This window comes from Anabrus simplex, chromosome 6, assembly GCF_040414725.1.
Source record: "Anabrus simplex isolate iqAnaSimp1 chromosome 6, ASM4041472v1, whole genome shotgun sequence".
Taxonomy (NCBI): domain Eukaryota; kingdom Metazoa; phylum Arthropoda; class Insecta; order Orthoptera; family Tettigoniidae; genus Anabrus; species Anabrus simplex.
Window position 1 is genome coordinate 213,048,877 of NC_090270.1, and position 16,817 is coordinate 213,065,693.

At 39.8% G+C, this 16,817-nt stretch overlaps 1 protein-coding gene across 2 annotated transcripts in view; it reads right to left on the bottom strand.

The window, feature by feature from the left end:
• Nucleotides 1-1,052: 1,052 nt before the first annotated feature.
• The window catches only part of LOC136876329 (tubulin beta-3 chain), a 145,001-nt gene continuing 129,236 nt past the window's right edge, over nt 1,053-16,817 (bottom strand). For both annotated transcript variants that reach the window (XM_067150180.2, XM_067150179.2), the window contains exon 6: nt 1,053-3,080. In XM_067150180.2, coding sequence (XP_067006281.1) covers nt 2,976-3,080 — 105 coding nt within the window. In that variant the 3' untranslated portion in view covers nt 1,053-2,975. The remainder of the gene's footprint in view (nt 3,081-16,817) is intronic.

Here is a 16,817-nt window from a genome sequence, read left to right on the forward strand (position 1 = left end):
CTATGCTGCCATGGAGTTTAAATTTGCTTTAGATGTACAAAAAGACAAACTCTTGACTTCATTCCAAGGTGGTTCAGCTCTTTTGGTACACCCCCGATGAAGGAGAGCTGCATGTACCATTTTAACAACACATATCGGCCCTCCTGCCATTCTTAAGTCTCTGGCAGTACCAGAAATTAAACCTGGGCCACAAGGACTGTCAGCTAATAGTGCTAACCATTACACTACAGGTGTCTATACAGGGTGATCGAAAGGAACGTGAACGGGGAATACAAGCGTTAATACATAATTTAAAAAATTTAATTCCATGCCTCGATCCGTATGGATCGAAATGTGTTGCTGCACAGAATGGCACTGAGGAAATCATTCAGTGTAAATCTTCCGTACCTCTGCTCAGTTATGTTGAGCAGGGTGGAGTCTGTGTCACCGTAGCATACTTGAGGAGTGATCCTGTCAGCTTTGAGGTCTGTATTGAAATCCCACCTTTGGCAAATTTTTTCCTTGGTGTCCTGAAGCTGGTCTTAAGCCATGTGCAGATTTAGCAACACTACCTCACAAAGTGATCCGACTGACTAACTTCAGCAGCTGATAAAATGAAACAGGACAAAATACAGAATTATTCATTCATTATTATTTTTTAATTATTTTATTTATCAACACTCATACCCGATTCATGTTGTTCCCCACCACCTGTATAGAATATTTATTGGATCAGAAGAATTGGTTCTAGGACTGAAGCCAAGGTAATTTCAGATGATGCTTCCTCTTCTACAGTATCACTTGAAGGGAATCTATAATGAGCTGAGAATAAGTATTTCTCTGCAACTGAGCTGAATAGCTAATATAGACTGGAAGAAGAAGCATTCTTTAAAGGGGTACTGCAACAATAATAGACAACTGTTTTTGAACTTTCTTTATTAAATATTTTTCTGTAAAAGACAATGTGTAAATTAAGGATGTAAAGGATATAAAGCTTATGTAAAAGAAATTACACAGATTAACCTGACTTTTCTTCATGGTTCTTCACTGAAATACCATTTTACTATCTTAGAAGTATGTTACATCATATTAACCACTCAATTGAGAATCTTTAGGACTAAATTCAAGTCCCTGATCTTCACCAAATACTGTGTTGACTATTCACCAATAATTATGTTCGTTCTAGGATATGCATTTTGTTTTGAAGAAACCATCATCATTGAATTTGGTCAGTGAACTGATTTTTTGATAACAGTGTTTATACTGTAATACAGTATGCCAACGGGCTTGATATATATCATTCATATATTTTAAATTTGATTATCATTGCAATAGCCTACATAACTGTCTTTAAACATGTAAGAGTACAAATCAATCTATTGAAGTGAGTACTGTAAAATAATTCCCTCACTTTAAAGTTATACAACACAGTATTCATATGTTTTGCAATACTAAGAATGTCCTCATTAGCTTCCATACAACAGCCATTTGATTCCTTTTACTTCCTTAGAAAGAAAACTGAAAATTTATACATCTGTGGTTGTCTAGTAGTTTTTTAATCCTGACAAACTGCTTACAGGTAGTGAGTGTAGTATATATTTCACAAGTCCACTCGAGGTTAACCAAGAAATAAGTCTTCAAAATCAACTCTGAGAACAAACACATACTTAGTGTATTATAAACGTTTTGTTACCTACATGAATATAAAATATGGAATGTTCATTAGGGCAGTCTTGAAACTCAAAAACTAAACCTTATTTCTTAATTTAAGTAATGTGCCTGTTTTATGTTCATAATAGACTTGCTAATTTCAATCAAAAGCATTCTGAAATGAATAGGAAAGGAAGTACGGTATGGAGTTATTGGCTTATAATCTTTATAAACATTGTTCCTGTAAATAATTGGGAGCAATATGAAGTAACTCACAAAAATTAAACTTCTTGAAAATTTTTTAGACAGTTTGCTACTAAATGTAAGGAAGCATAATGAAGACATTCAGTGCAGAATACAGTGAATTTCATTTGAAGAAACAACTATGGGGTCCCTGAATGATTCAATATGATCTTTCCTAGATGGGAAGGAAGTACTACAAGTGTTTTCAGCACAAAATTCCAGTCTAAGGTTTTGAATAGAAACATTTACATATAATATGACTGAAAAATGCTTAGCTCAACATGTAATTTATAACTCTTATAATACATTATACCAGCATTTGCAAATGAAGGCCAAAACAAATATTCCCTAAAATTTGAAATTAAACAAATCTTTTGAGTTTCTCCTTAGCACACTTGATGGTACAATGTGGCCTTTCCTAATTGAAGATAGAAGGTGGATCGTAAATCACCAGGATTTCATGCTACATACACAAAGTGAGACCATTTAATTATTAAATTGCCCCAAAACTCAAAACAATATTTTAATGTGAATATTGTTCATGTATAGCCTTACAGTTTGAAACAGTTTTTTATCACATATTTTAAGTTACATAGCTGAAGGATTTTCTCATACATTCATTGTGCATTTACAGTTAATTCCTTAATACAGAATGTTTTATCAATAAAGTTCCCCATTTCAGAGTGCTTCTGATTGAAAATATACCTACTGCAACATATAAAGCATCTCTTCAATGAAGAGGGAAAAAGTAATTTTAAGAATATTTTCACGTTATACAGAGGCAGGTTAAAATGGGTAAGTTTGACACATTTGACAGGAATATATCAAAGATTCCTGGCATGCTGCTTGATTTAGGTTTAGACATCATTAGGTACTGGTACTTGGAAAGTCAAAGGCAGAAATCCTTCAGCAATTCAACTTCTGATAAATATGCCAACTGAATGAACATCATCTGAATATACAACAGAGCATGCATTTAAAAAGTAGCATGAAATTTTTATGATTGTGCTAAATCAAAACTATAATACAGAATATATTTCATTTACATTTGTTATTTTATTCCATGCTTGTTTCTAAATGCATGTTATGTTTGATGACAAAAGTTACTGAAGTGGTAAATTAGCTTCATCATGCTTTATATCATCCTCATCTGCTTCATCCATGTCTCCTTCTCCATCATCCAGGTAGTCATCATCTGCAGTTGCTTCCTGTAAGCAAGCAATCCTTTTAAGTACCATATTCAATTTTACAAATTTATAATTTGTTCAGACCAAATCAATCTATTGTATATTTACCAGAAATTTTAAAATTCTATAATTTACTTTTAAGAACAAGCAAACAACTACATGTAATCTTTTTCCAGTTACCCTCCAAGTGTTTACAAAAGAAAATTCCAGAAATTGGTCCATCATTCTACATACAACCTTTCTTAATGCAAAATACAGGGGGGATCATAAGTCACCATAAGATTTCTTGCCACACAAACATTCTCCACTCTACTTTGGCGTTCGACCGCAGCGCATGACCTTGAATGTGCCGCGCTGATCCCCATGAGCTGGCGGCTTTCTACTACAAATCTATTCGTCTGCGACTTCAAGTTATTTTTGATCTTCGTATATTAGTTGATAGTGTTGTGACTTTGTGCATGACAGAATGTGGTGTCGTGTCTTTGTGCCTATCAGAGTGTGAAACTGACCTCCAATATTCATAAACATTGTACATGTTTTTACGGCTGATGATGACCTCCGGTCCCATTTAAATAGGAATGTGATTACTGCATTTCTTTCTTTTAAGTATTGAATAGGTTGAACCTCCTTTTCAATTATTTAATTTTTAACACAAACAAGAGACTACTTAACTTTTAAATATCCTAGCTAAGCTATTGCTTAAATTTTAGATTCTTTAAAAGCAACACCATGTGGTTTATTTCTGATACACTAAAGAACTTTTGTAACAATTTAGAAGATGTGGACTGAATTTGGAATGTGTGGAGTGTAGAATGTTTTGAAGGAATTCTAGTAATTTAAGGAACAAATCATCATCATCATCATCATCATCATCTGCTATGCTTCTTGCACCTTAACGTTTGCCTCCAGTTCCATTCTAAACAGGGAAGAGCTCGTAATTGAAGTTTTGCTCACAGGAATGCTAGTAGGATCTACCTCTGGACATCTTTCCATTCGCAGTAGGTAAGCATTTCCCTTCCAAATCATGTATTTTGGTAATTAACAAAGTGTCCGCGATTGTGAAAGAGTTTATTACATACGACTGAAAAGTATGAGGGTAAGTAGGAATTTTGGTCAGATACATTATATATATATATATTAAAAATATTATGTTATTCATTCATGATATTTTTGTTATTAAAAGTGAGAAAACTTCATTAGATTACAGACTGTTTTGATCAAGTTTTTGCAATAAACTGATACCTGTAAATTTGTATCAGAGTAAAATAATGCAATTATAGAAATGCAATTAACAAACTAACTCTGTATGAAATATAATTTGAGATGTCAGCCAGTCACATAACAAGGTCAAGCACACACCACATCCTTATAAATTTATTTTTAAAGGTGTTCTTTTTATGAAGGAGCACCTTTAAACCTTCCTCTCCAAACAATGTTTTGGAAAACCGTATTCAAAATAAACTTTCTGAGAAGTATACAAGGAAATGTATTCACACAAAGAGAGAATTGACATTTATGTCAGTCACAGAAAATTTGGAATCAAATATTTAGTGAAATTTTTATTTTTAAGCCATGTTTGATGTATCATTGTAATTGTCCAGTGTTCCTTTAATCTATCATGTTATTAGAATTTTCTGTTTAGATGATGATGGTGCCTTTGTCTAAAGGGGTCTAACATCTAATGTCATCGGCCCCTAATGGTACGATGGACGACATCATTTGATAATTAAAATTTTAATGTGTCCACTGACTAGAATTTAAAATAAATGGTGATGAAAAGTGATGAGATTAAAACTATCAATGGATCTAATTTGCAATGACTTATTTTCTAATAAAATTATAGAAAATACAGGTGACAATGGAATAAGGCATTGCCTTCTTACATGAATTATAACACGAACTAAAATAGGGTCAATGGAATAAAAGCGCAGTTAACACAATTATGCTAAGACAAAGGACATTATTACACACACAATAAAGAAGACCACTATCCCTCATAAAATGGACGACTAGGTTTGCTGACTGCTCGTCATCTCGCAGGATAAGGGAGATGGTACTCTGTGGAGCTTTAGCCTACGCCACAGATCGACCATGTCTATGCACTCCGTAAGGATGTGTACCACGGTAAGATGATCCCAAGTACACACCGGAGGGGGTTCCCTTTCCAGTAAATAGGACTGCCTTACTATACTGTGGCCTATCTGAAGAAAATACCACTGCTTCCCTCTGAAAAGCCCGAAGGGAAGTCCTCCATACCTTCGTAGTACCTTTTATCACTTATCACATAACCAAATGTCTCAGCTGAGAGTGAATATCGCTTGCTAGAACCTTGTAAGGCAACGAGGGCAGTATAACTGCCTCCCTGGCAGCCGTATCTGCTAACTCATTTCCCTTTACACCCATGTGGCTTGGGAGCCACATAAACATGATTCTGGTGCCGGCATCCAAACACCCAGCCAGCAGGTCCTGGATCCGCTGCACCAGAGGGTGCCGAGGAAAACAGGTATCAATAGACTGTAGCGAGCTCAACGAGTCCGTACAGAGAAGAAAGTCTTGGCGCTCATTGGACAGTGTGTGCCGTAGAGCTTCACAGATAGTTCTGAGCTCTGCTGTGTACACACTACAGGTTTCTGGGAGAGCAAAAAGGAACCTATCATTGTCAACAACGAACGCACAGCCCACCTTCATTTCTGTCCTCGAACCATCTGCATAAACTACAACTGAACCTGGATACCGGCCAACAACAGACAGGAAGAGCCTCCAATAAAACTAAGGGTCCGTGTTTTCCTTCAGGTCAGTTTGCAGAGCCAGGATTATTTCAGGTCGTCATTATCCATGGAGGTACTCTACTTTGTTGTCTGACAAGACAGGGAACCGAATGTACATCAAGCAATCTGCGAATGCTATCCAAGCATATTCCAGCTGGCTGTGTTGCTCGAGGATAAGCAGCATACAGCCAATGGTTTTCATTGTGGAATACGCAAGGATAGCTTGGGTGAAGTGGCATCTGTAACAAATCTGCAGCATAGCACAGAAGCATTTGCTGGCACCACGGGTGTAAAGGCGGCACACCAGACTCTGCTAGCAATGGGACTTGTACAAGAAGCTCCCATTGCCAACCTAACCAAACTGTGGTGGATGCTATTCAGTTTTGCAAGGACGCTTTGCCTTGCTGATCCATATGCTGCACTGCTGTAGTCTAACCTGGATATAATATGTGCTCTATAAAATTGTAGGAGCTGCTAAGAAACTTGAAGATATTTAACATCTTGGTGCACTGCACTTTTAACTGTCGCACATGTGGCTCCCACAGTAATTTGCTAATTGAAAAAGAGCCCAAGTAATCGGTAAGCTTCAACTACGGGAAGAGCGACATTCCCTAAATAAATCTCACGTCACATACTCCATCTCAAGTGTGGATTAAACTTTGACATTTCGGGTATCCAAGGATCATTTTCTGTACTGGAAATTTCCATTGCAGGCAGTATCGTTACTGAACCACTCTCGATTGCTAACCATCTAGCCAGTCATTTTGTGGATGTCTGGCTCTGGGAATTACCATAGTGATTTCCTTGCTCTGAAGCAGGAGGCATGGGTACCCTTAAGGTGGTAATGTTCTGCCTCCTGCCACTGGACGCCCAGTGAGCAAAATATCGTTCTATCGCGTATAGTCCACAATTTCTCAAGACTGTATGATGACCTGGTTTGAGGTTTGTGTCCTGAATACAGACTATACTTGCCACAAAATAGCTAATGAGCTGGCTTGGCTCAGCAAGATGCCTGTCATAACCATTACAGTTCCACTGTAACAGTGCCATAGTGTGGATTAAAAGCGAGCGTGTTAGATTATGAGCGAAAAGATTCTCTTAAAACTAAACACTTAATATCAATATCTACATGCGCAGATGTAGATGAAAGCTCAACGTACATCCCGTCATAGATAGATGTTAGAACTGACGCCCAGAACTTCGATGCTTTCCAGGGGCGGGATGTCCCCCCTACCAGGATAGCGCACAGGTTTGTTAGAGAGCGTACCTGCTGGCGCAGACTCATACCCTCCAGTTGGAGGGCATGGTTCCCATTCGCAGGAGGAGTGCGGGAGCGCCCAGTAAGGACATTCCTCTTCTCCACCTTTTCATGTTTAGACAGGCTGGGAGATGGTTTCCCAGCCCTGGTCGACGATGCCACCTCCGCTGGCTTAGGCACGGCTCTTGCCGACCTCTGACAGCGGTGCGGGGGGGGAGGGATGACTACTTTGGCTTCCCTCCTGCTGCGCTGGCTTAGGAGTCTCATTACAAGTAATGAAAATCATTTTCTCCGTATTGAGAGAATCTTAATTTATAATAATATAAGAAATTTATTTTAACTCAACCTATTCAATACAGTGCAACATCTTGCATGTTAACATCTTGCACTGTATTGAATAGGTCGAGTTAAAATAAATTTCTTATATTATTAAAAATTAGGAGTCTCAGCCGGCACAGACTTCTTTGTGGTCAAAGGTGGGGTGTTCACCTTCACCCCCCCCCCCCCCCCCTTGAGCTTTTACTCTTTGTGGCTGTGCTCGCAGGAGCAACATCCATCTTGGATGTAGCAAACAAAACAAGTTTAAACATTAAACAATGAACCTGGAAGACACTGTGCAATCTTCGTATAGTGTAACATCTTGGCGGGTGCATTCATAGCATTGAATTTATGACTTGTTTCCTGGTAGGAAAGACCAGCCAGGGTCTTTCTCTCCTGCATCATCATCTCACCGAGATATACCGGACAATTCCAATCTCGGGACGAGTGAAGACCAGGGCAGTTAGTGCACCTGTAAGGAGTCGAGCACTCTTCCGTGTCGTGAGCTCTTTTGAGACATTTACCACATGCAGATTGATTTGAACAATGAGATACCATGTGCCCGAACCTCTGACATTGATAGCAGCACACGGGAGGCAGGATGCATGGCCTCACATCGCACCAATAGGTTGTTACCTCGACTTTTTCTGGTAACACAGACAATCTGAAGGAAGACAATGAACGCACCCGTGGTAACGTCCTCGCCATTGACTTTGCGCGTAATGCGCCGGACGTGTGCAACGCCATGGTGCTTCATGTTTTCCATCGACTCATCGTCAGTGTTAAAGATGAGATCACAGTAGAAGTTAACTCCATGAACCAGATTCAAGGTCTGTGCTCTTCCACTTTTACGGCAATATCGCCAAAGTGATCGCACTTGAGCAACTGATCACCTTGCATGGCAGTGCACTTCTTTAGCAACAAACTACTGTTGCGCATTTTCTTCAGTCTTCCAGTTCGCCATTGACACCTATGTGCCTGCTGGACAAAATAGACTTTACCAGCTTGAAGTCACTCCGATCAGTTGTGGTAGTAACCAGAAACCTATGGAAGCTGGATCCCATTCCTTCACACTGTGCTTGTTCCCAGAGGGTTGAACCCCTCAAGGGTTCACAAGTTCAAGACTTCAGTGGGGGACCACCTTGGGCAAGCCGAAGAATTTTCAAAGCCATGCCCGAAACTATCCTCCCCGAATGCTACCTACTCTGATCATGGGTCTCTGCAGACAAACCACTTGGTCATAGCCGGTATTGCTTGTTGTTCGATGCTGGACGACGCCTAATACGGGATGACTGAGGCAATGAGCACTTTAGACTTCCTCCAGTCACCCACAATAGCATGTGCTCTATGGCATGTACAGAGCACGAAATATAGAAAAAAAATTTCCTGGCATTCACCTGTGCAGGGACCTGTGTTGTCAGGCGGATACTACTGTAAGGGTAGAAGACACTTCCACCCAACAATCCCTGGGTGGTCACAAACGGGCTTTCGGGCGTAATCGCACACGTAAGAGGCCCATCTCCGAGCAGTAAGTACATCAAGAAATTGGAATCGGTCTACAACTAACCCTCAAAAACTACAATAAATAAAGAGGGGGGACCATGGTGACATGACCCTTTTAGTCGCCTTCTCCGACAGGCAGAAATTACCTTGGAATGTATTCAGCCCCTCCCATCCACAGGGGGTCCAACGCATACCAAACCGCAATCCATGTCCGTGTCTATGTCGCCCCTTTTAGTAGCCTCTTACAACAGCAGGGGATACTGCGGATGTATTCTTCGTCTGCATCACTCGCCCACAAGGGGTGAATTTTCAATGTAGACTGACCACAACTTTTATATACACATTTTATTGCTGAAGTGTATTGTAAATTTCAGTCACATGTGTAATTGCTCTGTACATAAAATGTTTGCCTCCGTACCTTAACTTAGCATTATTAGCTGCCATACTTTGTGGCCTGAGTTTGATTCCTGGTACTACCAGAAACTGAAGAATGGCAGGACAGCTGGTATGTGGTTAAAATGGTACCTGCATGCACAGATAGTGGAGATGACAAATTGGGAGTGTGCCTGAAAAGAACTGCACCACCTCAGGATGAGGACATGAGTTTACTTTGCATAAAATGCCCTCCCAAACAAAACTTTTATTAAACACTAGCTGTTACCCATGGCTTCGCTCGCGAGGATTTTGTAATTTGATAATAAATACTTGATCCTTGGTACTGCACTAAGACATTAACTGTAAATCCCTACATTATAAAAACTCACCAAAACATTGCATTTCATTTACCCCAGAACCTCCATGTTTGTGGCATTTCCTTTTGGGGCTAAGATGATCAGACCTAAATCTGGAACACAGGATATGGAACTGTATGTGTGAGAAACTATTCTTTTATGTCGAAAAAAAGTTCTATTTCTAAAGGAGATTCCGAACACCAAATTTCACGTCTGTAGCATCTTAGTTTTTGAGATATAAGTATCCTCATAAAGAGAATTAAACTCCTTCACTTATTTTCGATCTCCAGCTGAAGTTTATTTTCCTAAAACAAAAAGTACGCGTTTCTTTATTTTTAAAGGAGACTACAAATACCAATTTTCACGTCTTAACATGTTACATTTATGAGATATAATGTAGATATACTCATTATAAAAAATTGCCCCCCCCCCCCTCCTTCGCTGAGTGGTCAGCGTTGACGTCTTCGGTTCACAGGGTTCTGGCTTCGATTCCGGGCTAGGTCGGGGTTTTTAATCGCATGTGATTAATTCTTCTGGCTCGGAGACAGGTTGTTTGTGTGTCCCAATTCTCCTCCTCATTCACTCAGCACACCACATTACCAACCGCAACATGAACACGCCATAGTAATTACATCCCTACACATACGGTTGCCGTCAGGAAGGGCATCCGGTCATAAAACAGGATCAAATCCACATATGCGACACAGTTCGCACCCACAACCCTACAGGTGTGGGTAAAGAGGTAGAAGAAGAAGATACTCATTTTAAAAATTTAGCCACTTTTTTTATTCTTTTCACCCCCTTAAGTGGACTTTCAAAAACAGCGTGTTCATTTTTAAAGGAGATTCCAAGTACCAATTTTACGTCTAACATCTTCATTTTCTGAGATATATGTATCTGCATATAAATAATTCAACTCCTTCATCACTTCTTTTCACCCCCCTTAAGTGGATTTTCTGAAAACGAACATTTGTGTTCTTTTATTTTTCAAGAGGATTCCAAATACCAGTTTTCATGTCTGTAACATGTTATATTTTTGTGATATATGGTAGATAATTTCGCTGCTGTAGAATCCTGGAGCTGATGTTTCCATGGTTTGGCAGTTTATTTCTTTATCCGATTCCTAGGGCAGGGGTAGTGTGGTGCCAATATCTCCTTAATGGCTGGTTTTAGGGCCTTAAAACATGGTTTACGGGCCCATAGGGCTTACTAAGTTTTGTTCTTTGTGTCAAGGGGATTAAATTGAGCTTTGTCTCGTCCTGGTACAACAAATTTGATATTTTGCCTATATTAGCCTATTATTTTTTATCTCTCTCCCCCTGCCCCCCACCTCTAATTGTTTTGAAAATAAAATACAGCCCATGTTCCTCATTGGCAATGTAGCTTTATATAGGTGAAGTAATTTTTAAAATCGGTTCAGTAGTTTGAGTTTATCCGTTACAAACAAATATACAAATTTTTTCTCTTTATAATATTAGTATAGAAGAAACAATATTTGAGTCTAGTTCACCAAATGTTTTGTTTTAATCTTGAGAATAATATAGTAGTAGTTAGAATACAGGGTCTCTCAAAGCTAGACCGAACACACTGTTTTGTTCTCTGCGCTCTGGCAGCTGCAGTATGGGAGGCACGTGCATAATTCTTGGCCTACGAGCAGCCTGCATGTGTGACCTGGTAAGCATGAGTCGCCAGTCTGAATCTCAACTTTTAAAATGGTGAGACGGAAATACGGTGTTGCAGTGACGACTGTATGCAAGTTATTAAAGAATGAGTTGACTCAACAGGTATGCGATGCATTTGTTCAGCAATTGTCTGATTAAGTGCCACCTTCACAAGCACAGTTTCACGTAATTGCAAATTTGAAACTACTGGCTCAATGTTCAACAAAAATCATGAAAGCACACTAACAGTTTTAACAGAGGAAAAGCTAGAAGACATTGGTGCGAATCTTGAATGGTCACCGAATATATCACTCACAACATTAGCACAACAAGTAGGGGTTTTGGTTTCTCCGGCACAGAGCTACGAAACTTATCCATCAAACCATACAGGTTTACACAGGCCCATTGGTAAAAACTTGCTGATCCAGCCACAAGAGTAAGATATTGTGTGGTATCTTGCATCATTGTCTCCCGTTAGTCCAACCCCTCGTCCACGTCGTGGGAGATGGGCAATGTTAGAAGTAGGGGAATGCCTGTAAGGATGAAGTACAGTGGGGACCTCGCACGCCTCGAGACCACTACGGTAGCTATGAAGGCCTTACAGGAACCCTGAAAATAGCAGCTGACGGTGCTCTGGTGAAGCTACTGCCTTTTAGTATAGGGAGTTGGTTCTCCAAAGGCTAAGGGAAGAAACCCTGACAGAAAATCAGCATGCCTAGATGTTATAGGAGGCAGCCCCTCCACTAGGCTTTGGGTGCTGTGAGCTAATAACTTCCACACCCGAGAATCCAGTATTACAGAAACATGAAAGTAAACTGGACAGCTATCTCAATGACAACTTTTGGAATGAAAACAGACTCGAATTGGTCTCTGGAATGTGCGAAGAATGTGCGAAGCAGGAAAGTTGGAACGGATTTCAAAGGAAATGGATTGCTATAAGATGATGGTGTTTGGACTGAGTGAAACATGATGGAATGGATTTGGGGAGCATCAGTTGAGAGATGGCAAAATATTGTTATATTCAGGAAAGGAAGATGACCACCAAAGCGGAGTGGGACTGTTGCCGACACGAGAAGCACGAAAATGCCTCCTTGACTGGAACCCTGTTTCAGACCGCATCATTACAGCACGGTTCAAGACAAGACTTAGAAAAATTCATCTGGTACAGTGCTATGCACCAGCAGAGCTGGAAGAGAACGCCCATTTTTACGGACAGCTTGAAAGTGTCCTGACAAAGATTATGAAGAAGATCAAAATGCTAATGGGCGATTTGAATGGCAAGATTGGGAATAAAAATGACTGTGTCGAAAGGGTTCTAGGGAAACACTGAGTGGGAGTCCAGAATTACAATGGAGAGCACTTTGTTGAATTCTGCCTAAATAACCATTTGGTGATCAGTGAATCAGTTTTTCTTCACAGGACATGTCAGAAAGTAACATGGGTTTCACCAGATGGGAGAATACAAAATCAAATTTATCACTATGCAATCAGCCAGACGTTGAGACGATCCCTCTTAGACACTCTGAACAAAAGATTGTGGAAGCGACCATCACCTGGTAATAGCTGAAGTTAAACTGAAGATTGCTGCAGTAAACCGAAGAAATATACGAAGTGGAAAGAGAAAATTCAACGTCGAAAAATTTAAAGATGCTGACGTTATAAAGGAGTTTGTAATCAAGCTGAAGAATAGGTACAGTTCACTTGATCTAGATAATGCGGCAGGAGTCCCAAATCAATTGAGTGTGAATGGAAAATGGGAAAGGATAAAATCACCCTTCCTAAAAACAAGCGAGGAGATTGGGATTCAAGCAAAACAGGAGAAAGTTATGGATATGAGACAATATATGGAAGAAGATAGACATATCAAAAAAAAGCTAAATCATTGCAAAGACGAAACAAAGAAAAGAAGCTTGATAGAACAGTTCAATGAACTGAACCGATAAAGAAAGCAGCAAGAAATGATAGAAGGAACTAGGTAAATAGCCTAGCAGAGTTGGCGCAGGAGGCAGCACTTAAAGGAGACTCAAAACAGTTCTACAACATTACATAACAGCTGTCTCAGAAGAAATTCAATCAGCACAGGCCAATAAAATCCAAGGAAGGCACGAAGCTTACGAATAGTGAAGAACAAATGAGAAGATGGAAAAGGCATTTCATAGAAGTGCTAAGCAAAGTCATGGTACAGGAGGATCTAGGAGAGGAAGACCATCGAGAGGTTCTGGAATTGAGAGTGAATATCAACCTGCCGACGAAGAGCAAGAGCATAAAAATCACTGAAAAGCTGCAAGGCAGGCAAAGAACCTGGCGTGGATAATATTGTGATGGAGGTGTTGAATGTAGACTAGTTGACAGCTAATATGCTTTTGCCATTGTTCGAAGACATATGGAAGACAGACACTCCCAGAGGTTTGGAAGAAGGGCATTTTGATAAAACTACCAAAGAAGGGGAATCTGACTTGTTGACTGGTGAGGAATTACACTCTTATCTATACTAAGTATAGTTTTTTCAAGAATCATACTGAACCGATTGAGAGAACCGTTGGAGGCTAAGATCCAGGAAGACCAGGCAGGTTTTAGAAAACACCAATCCTGTACAAACCAAATAGCTTAAGAATTATAGAAGAACAGTCCATGGAATATCAGTCTTCACTGTACTTGGCATTCATTGACTTTGTAAGAGCTTTTGATAGTGTACAGCGCCAAGCAATCTGGAGAGTGATGCAGGGGTATGGTGTTCCAATGAAAATACTCAATACGGTAAAAATGCTGTACAGAGGTTACACCTGCCACGTGGAATGTGATGGAGACTTTCAGAGCCCTTTCAAATAGTCAGGAGTGAGCAAGGGTGCCTTCTCTCACCTTTGCTGATCTTGTTGACATTAGATCAGGTCATGAGAAAAGTGGTTGAAGGGAAGAAGAGGGAAATTTCTTTTTTATATCAAATATAATTTTGAACTTCAAAGGGGAGTTTAGAAATGTTAGCCTCTACCTCAGCCAGTGTGGTAATATCCAGGTCCTTTTTTTTCACTAGGCCAGTTATACTTTCGACCCTTATTCAGGAGTTCCGTTTCTATTCCAGAAAACTGCACGTTGGTTAAATTAATAATTGTAGGCGTGTTGACATTTGAAGGACTTGTTCTTTGTTTATCTGCATTCTGTGCAATGGACTGTGTTTGAGATTCTTTTAAATGTGATAATTTCTTATCTAATGTAGTCTGATTCTTGTCCAGTAAAACCATCATTTTATAGTCTACGTGAAGTTGGAAAGAGTTCCATTCTAATGGGGGTAATGCCTGAGCTACTGTTAAATGAATTTTATATAGTTGTAAGTTCAATTGGGATTTCTTCTTGTATAGTGACCTAATTTCATTTACTTTGTTTTGGACTTTGTTCATACTTGGAAAGGTTAAGTTTTTTCTTTGTGTAGGTTTCAAAAATTTTGGGATCAATTTTAGTTTTAAACATTGCTTCAAAAATGTTATGTCTTTAGACAACTTGCATATTTTAATTTTTAGATTGATAAACCTATTTAATTTGAATTTTGCCTGGTTGGCTACTAAGTTACAAGTAACTATTCTCATTTTGGTTCCGTATTGAAGTTTACGTATATCTCAGACGTTATAGTAGGGGCCTATAATATTTTATGAAATCATTGTCCAACATTTTACTCTACAGTTTATAAAATTAGAAAGATTCCATGCCCATTAATTTTTAAGATTGATATAGGCTGACAGTTGCTGTACGTCTTATGGCGACGATGGGACAGGAATGGGCTAGAAGTGGGAAGGAAGCGGCCGTGGGCTTAATTAAGGTACAGCCCCAGCATTTGCCTGGTGTGAAAATGGGAAACCACGGAAAATCATTTTCAGGGCTGCCGACAGTGGGGTTCGAACCTACTATCTCCCGAATACTGGATACTGGCGGCAATTAAGAGATGCAGCTATTGAGCTCGGTTAACCCACTGGTATTATAGAAAGAGATAAAGCGAGTTGACAACTTCTCTTACCTAGGAAGTAGTATTTCTAGAAGTGGAGGGGAAAATGATTTCCAAAATAGGGTAAACAAGGCCAAAGGGGCCTTTGCCTAGCTCTGGCTGGTGTGGAAGTCCAGAGAATTGAGAACAGACTAAATTGAGAATCTTTGAGACAAATGTGAAATCAGTGCTCTTCTGCGGGTGTGAGACATGGAAGATGACTGGAGAGAGAACACGCAAGTTCCAGACTTTCATGAATAGATGTTTAAGGACCATCCTAGGAGTGTGATGCCCAGATATTATATCAAATCAGGAATTGTGGGAGCATACCCAACAATGAAAGGTTGAAATCCATATAAAAGAACGTAAATGGAAATGGATATATCACGCACTGCATAAAGGTCCTGACAGCATTCCAAAACAGGCTCTTGAATGGAATCCACAAGGGGCTAGAAGAAGAGGGAGATGAAGGACAACATGGCATCGAACAGTGGAAGCGGAGGCAGCGTCAGTTGGGAAGTCCTGGAAGAATATCAAAACTGTGGCAACAAATCGAGTCAGATGGAGAGCTCTTGTACGTGCCCTACACTCCACCCAGGAGTAATAGGAATTAGGTCAATAAGTCATCTTATATCATTGAATGTTTATTAGACCCACAGCTTGTGTTCTTTTCAGATGAGGCCTGGTTTCATCTTAATGGTCGTACGATTGAGTCATAACTCTCGCAATTCATGTCTGAAAATCCTAGGTGTTTATGAAGTCTCATTACGATAGGAAGATTAGCATTTGGTGTGCTGTTAGTGCAAGACGAATAATTCTGCCTATTTTTTTGAGATGACAGTAAATGCAGAGAGGTACCAAGACATTTTGACGCTGTTCTTCTGTCAGTTAACGGAAGAGGAAATATTGCATGGGTGGTTTCAACAAGATTCAGCCCCTGCTCATACAGAAGATTCCCTTCTTACAATCTCTTGAAGATTTTTCCGACAGTGATCAGTGCTGGTCTATTACCCCCCTCGTTCTCCAAATCTAACAGCATGGGATAGGAAAGGGCTAAGAGTGAGAAGGAAGGAACTGTGGCCTTCAGGAACAGCCCCAGCATTTGCCTGCTGTAAAAACAGCAAACCATGGAAAGCCATCTTCAGGGCTGCTGACAGTGGATTCGAACCCCACTATCTCTCGAATGCAAGCTGATAGCTAAGCAACCCAAAATATGCAGTCACTTTCTTGGTTGAAGAAACACTAGAGCACTGGAATTCTTTCCTGAAAAAGAAGTCTGTGCATATCCTACGCCTGTGAAATAACACGAAGTGGTTCAAGGCATAATGTCGCCATCTAGCTGATGAATTGTTATGAACAGTGCCCGCCACATGCTCTCATAGCAGAGGAGTTTGGAACTGATCTCTGGTTTTGGCACCTGTATAGTGACTGATTTATCACTAGTTTATTTGAAATAGGGTACTTTTTTGTTGTAATTTTATGATCAGCCCATAATTTGCTTTCAAATCATGAGAACTAGGGAAATAACCTTGTAAATATTGTGATC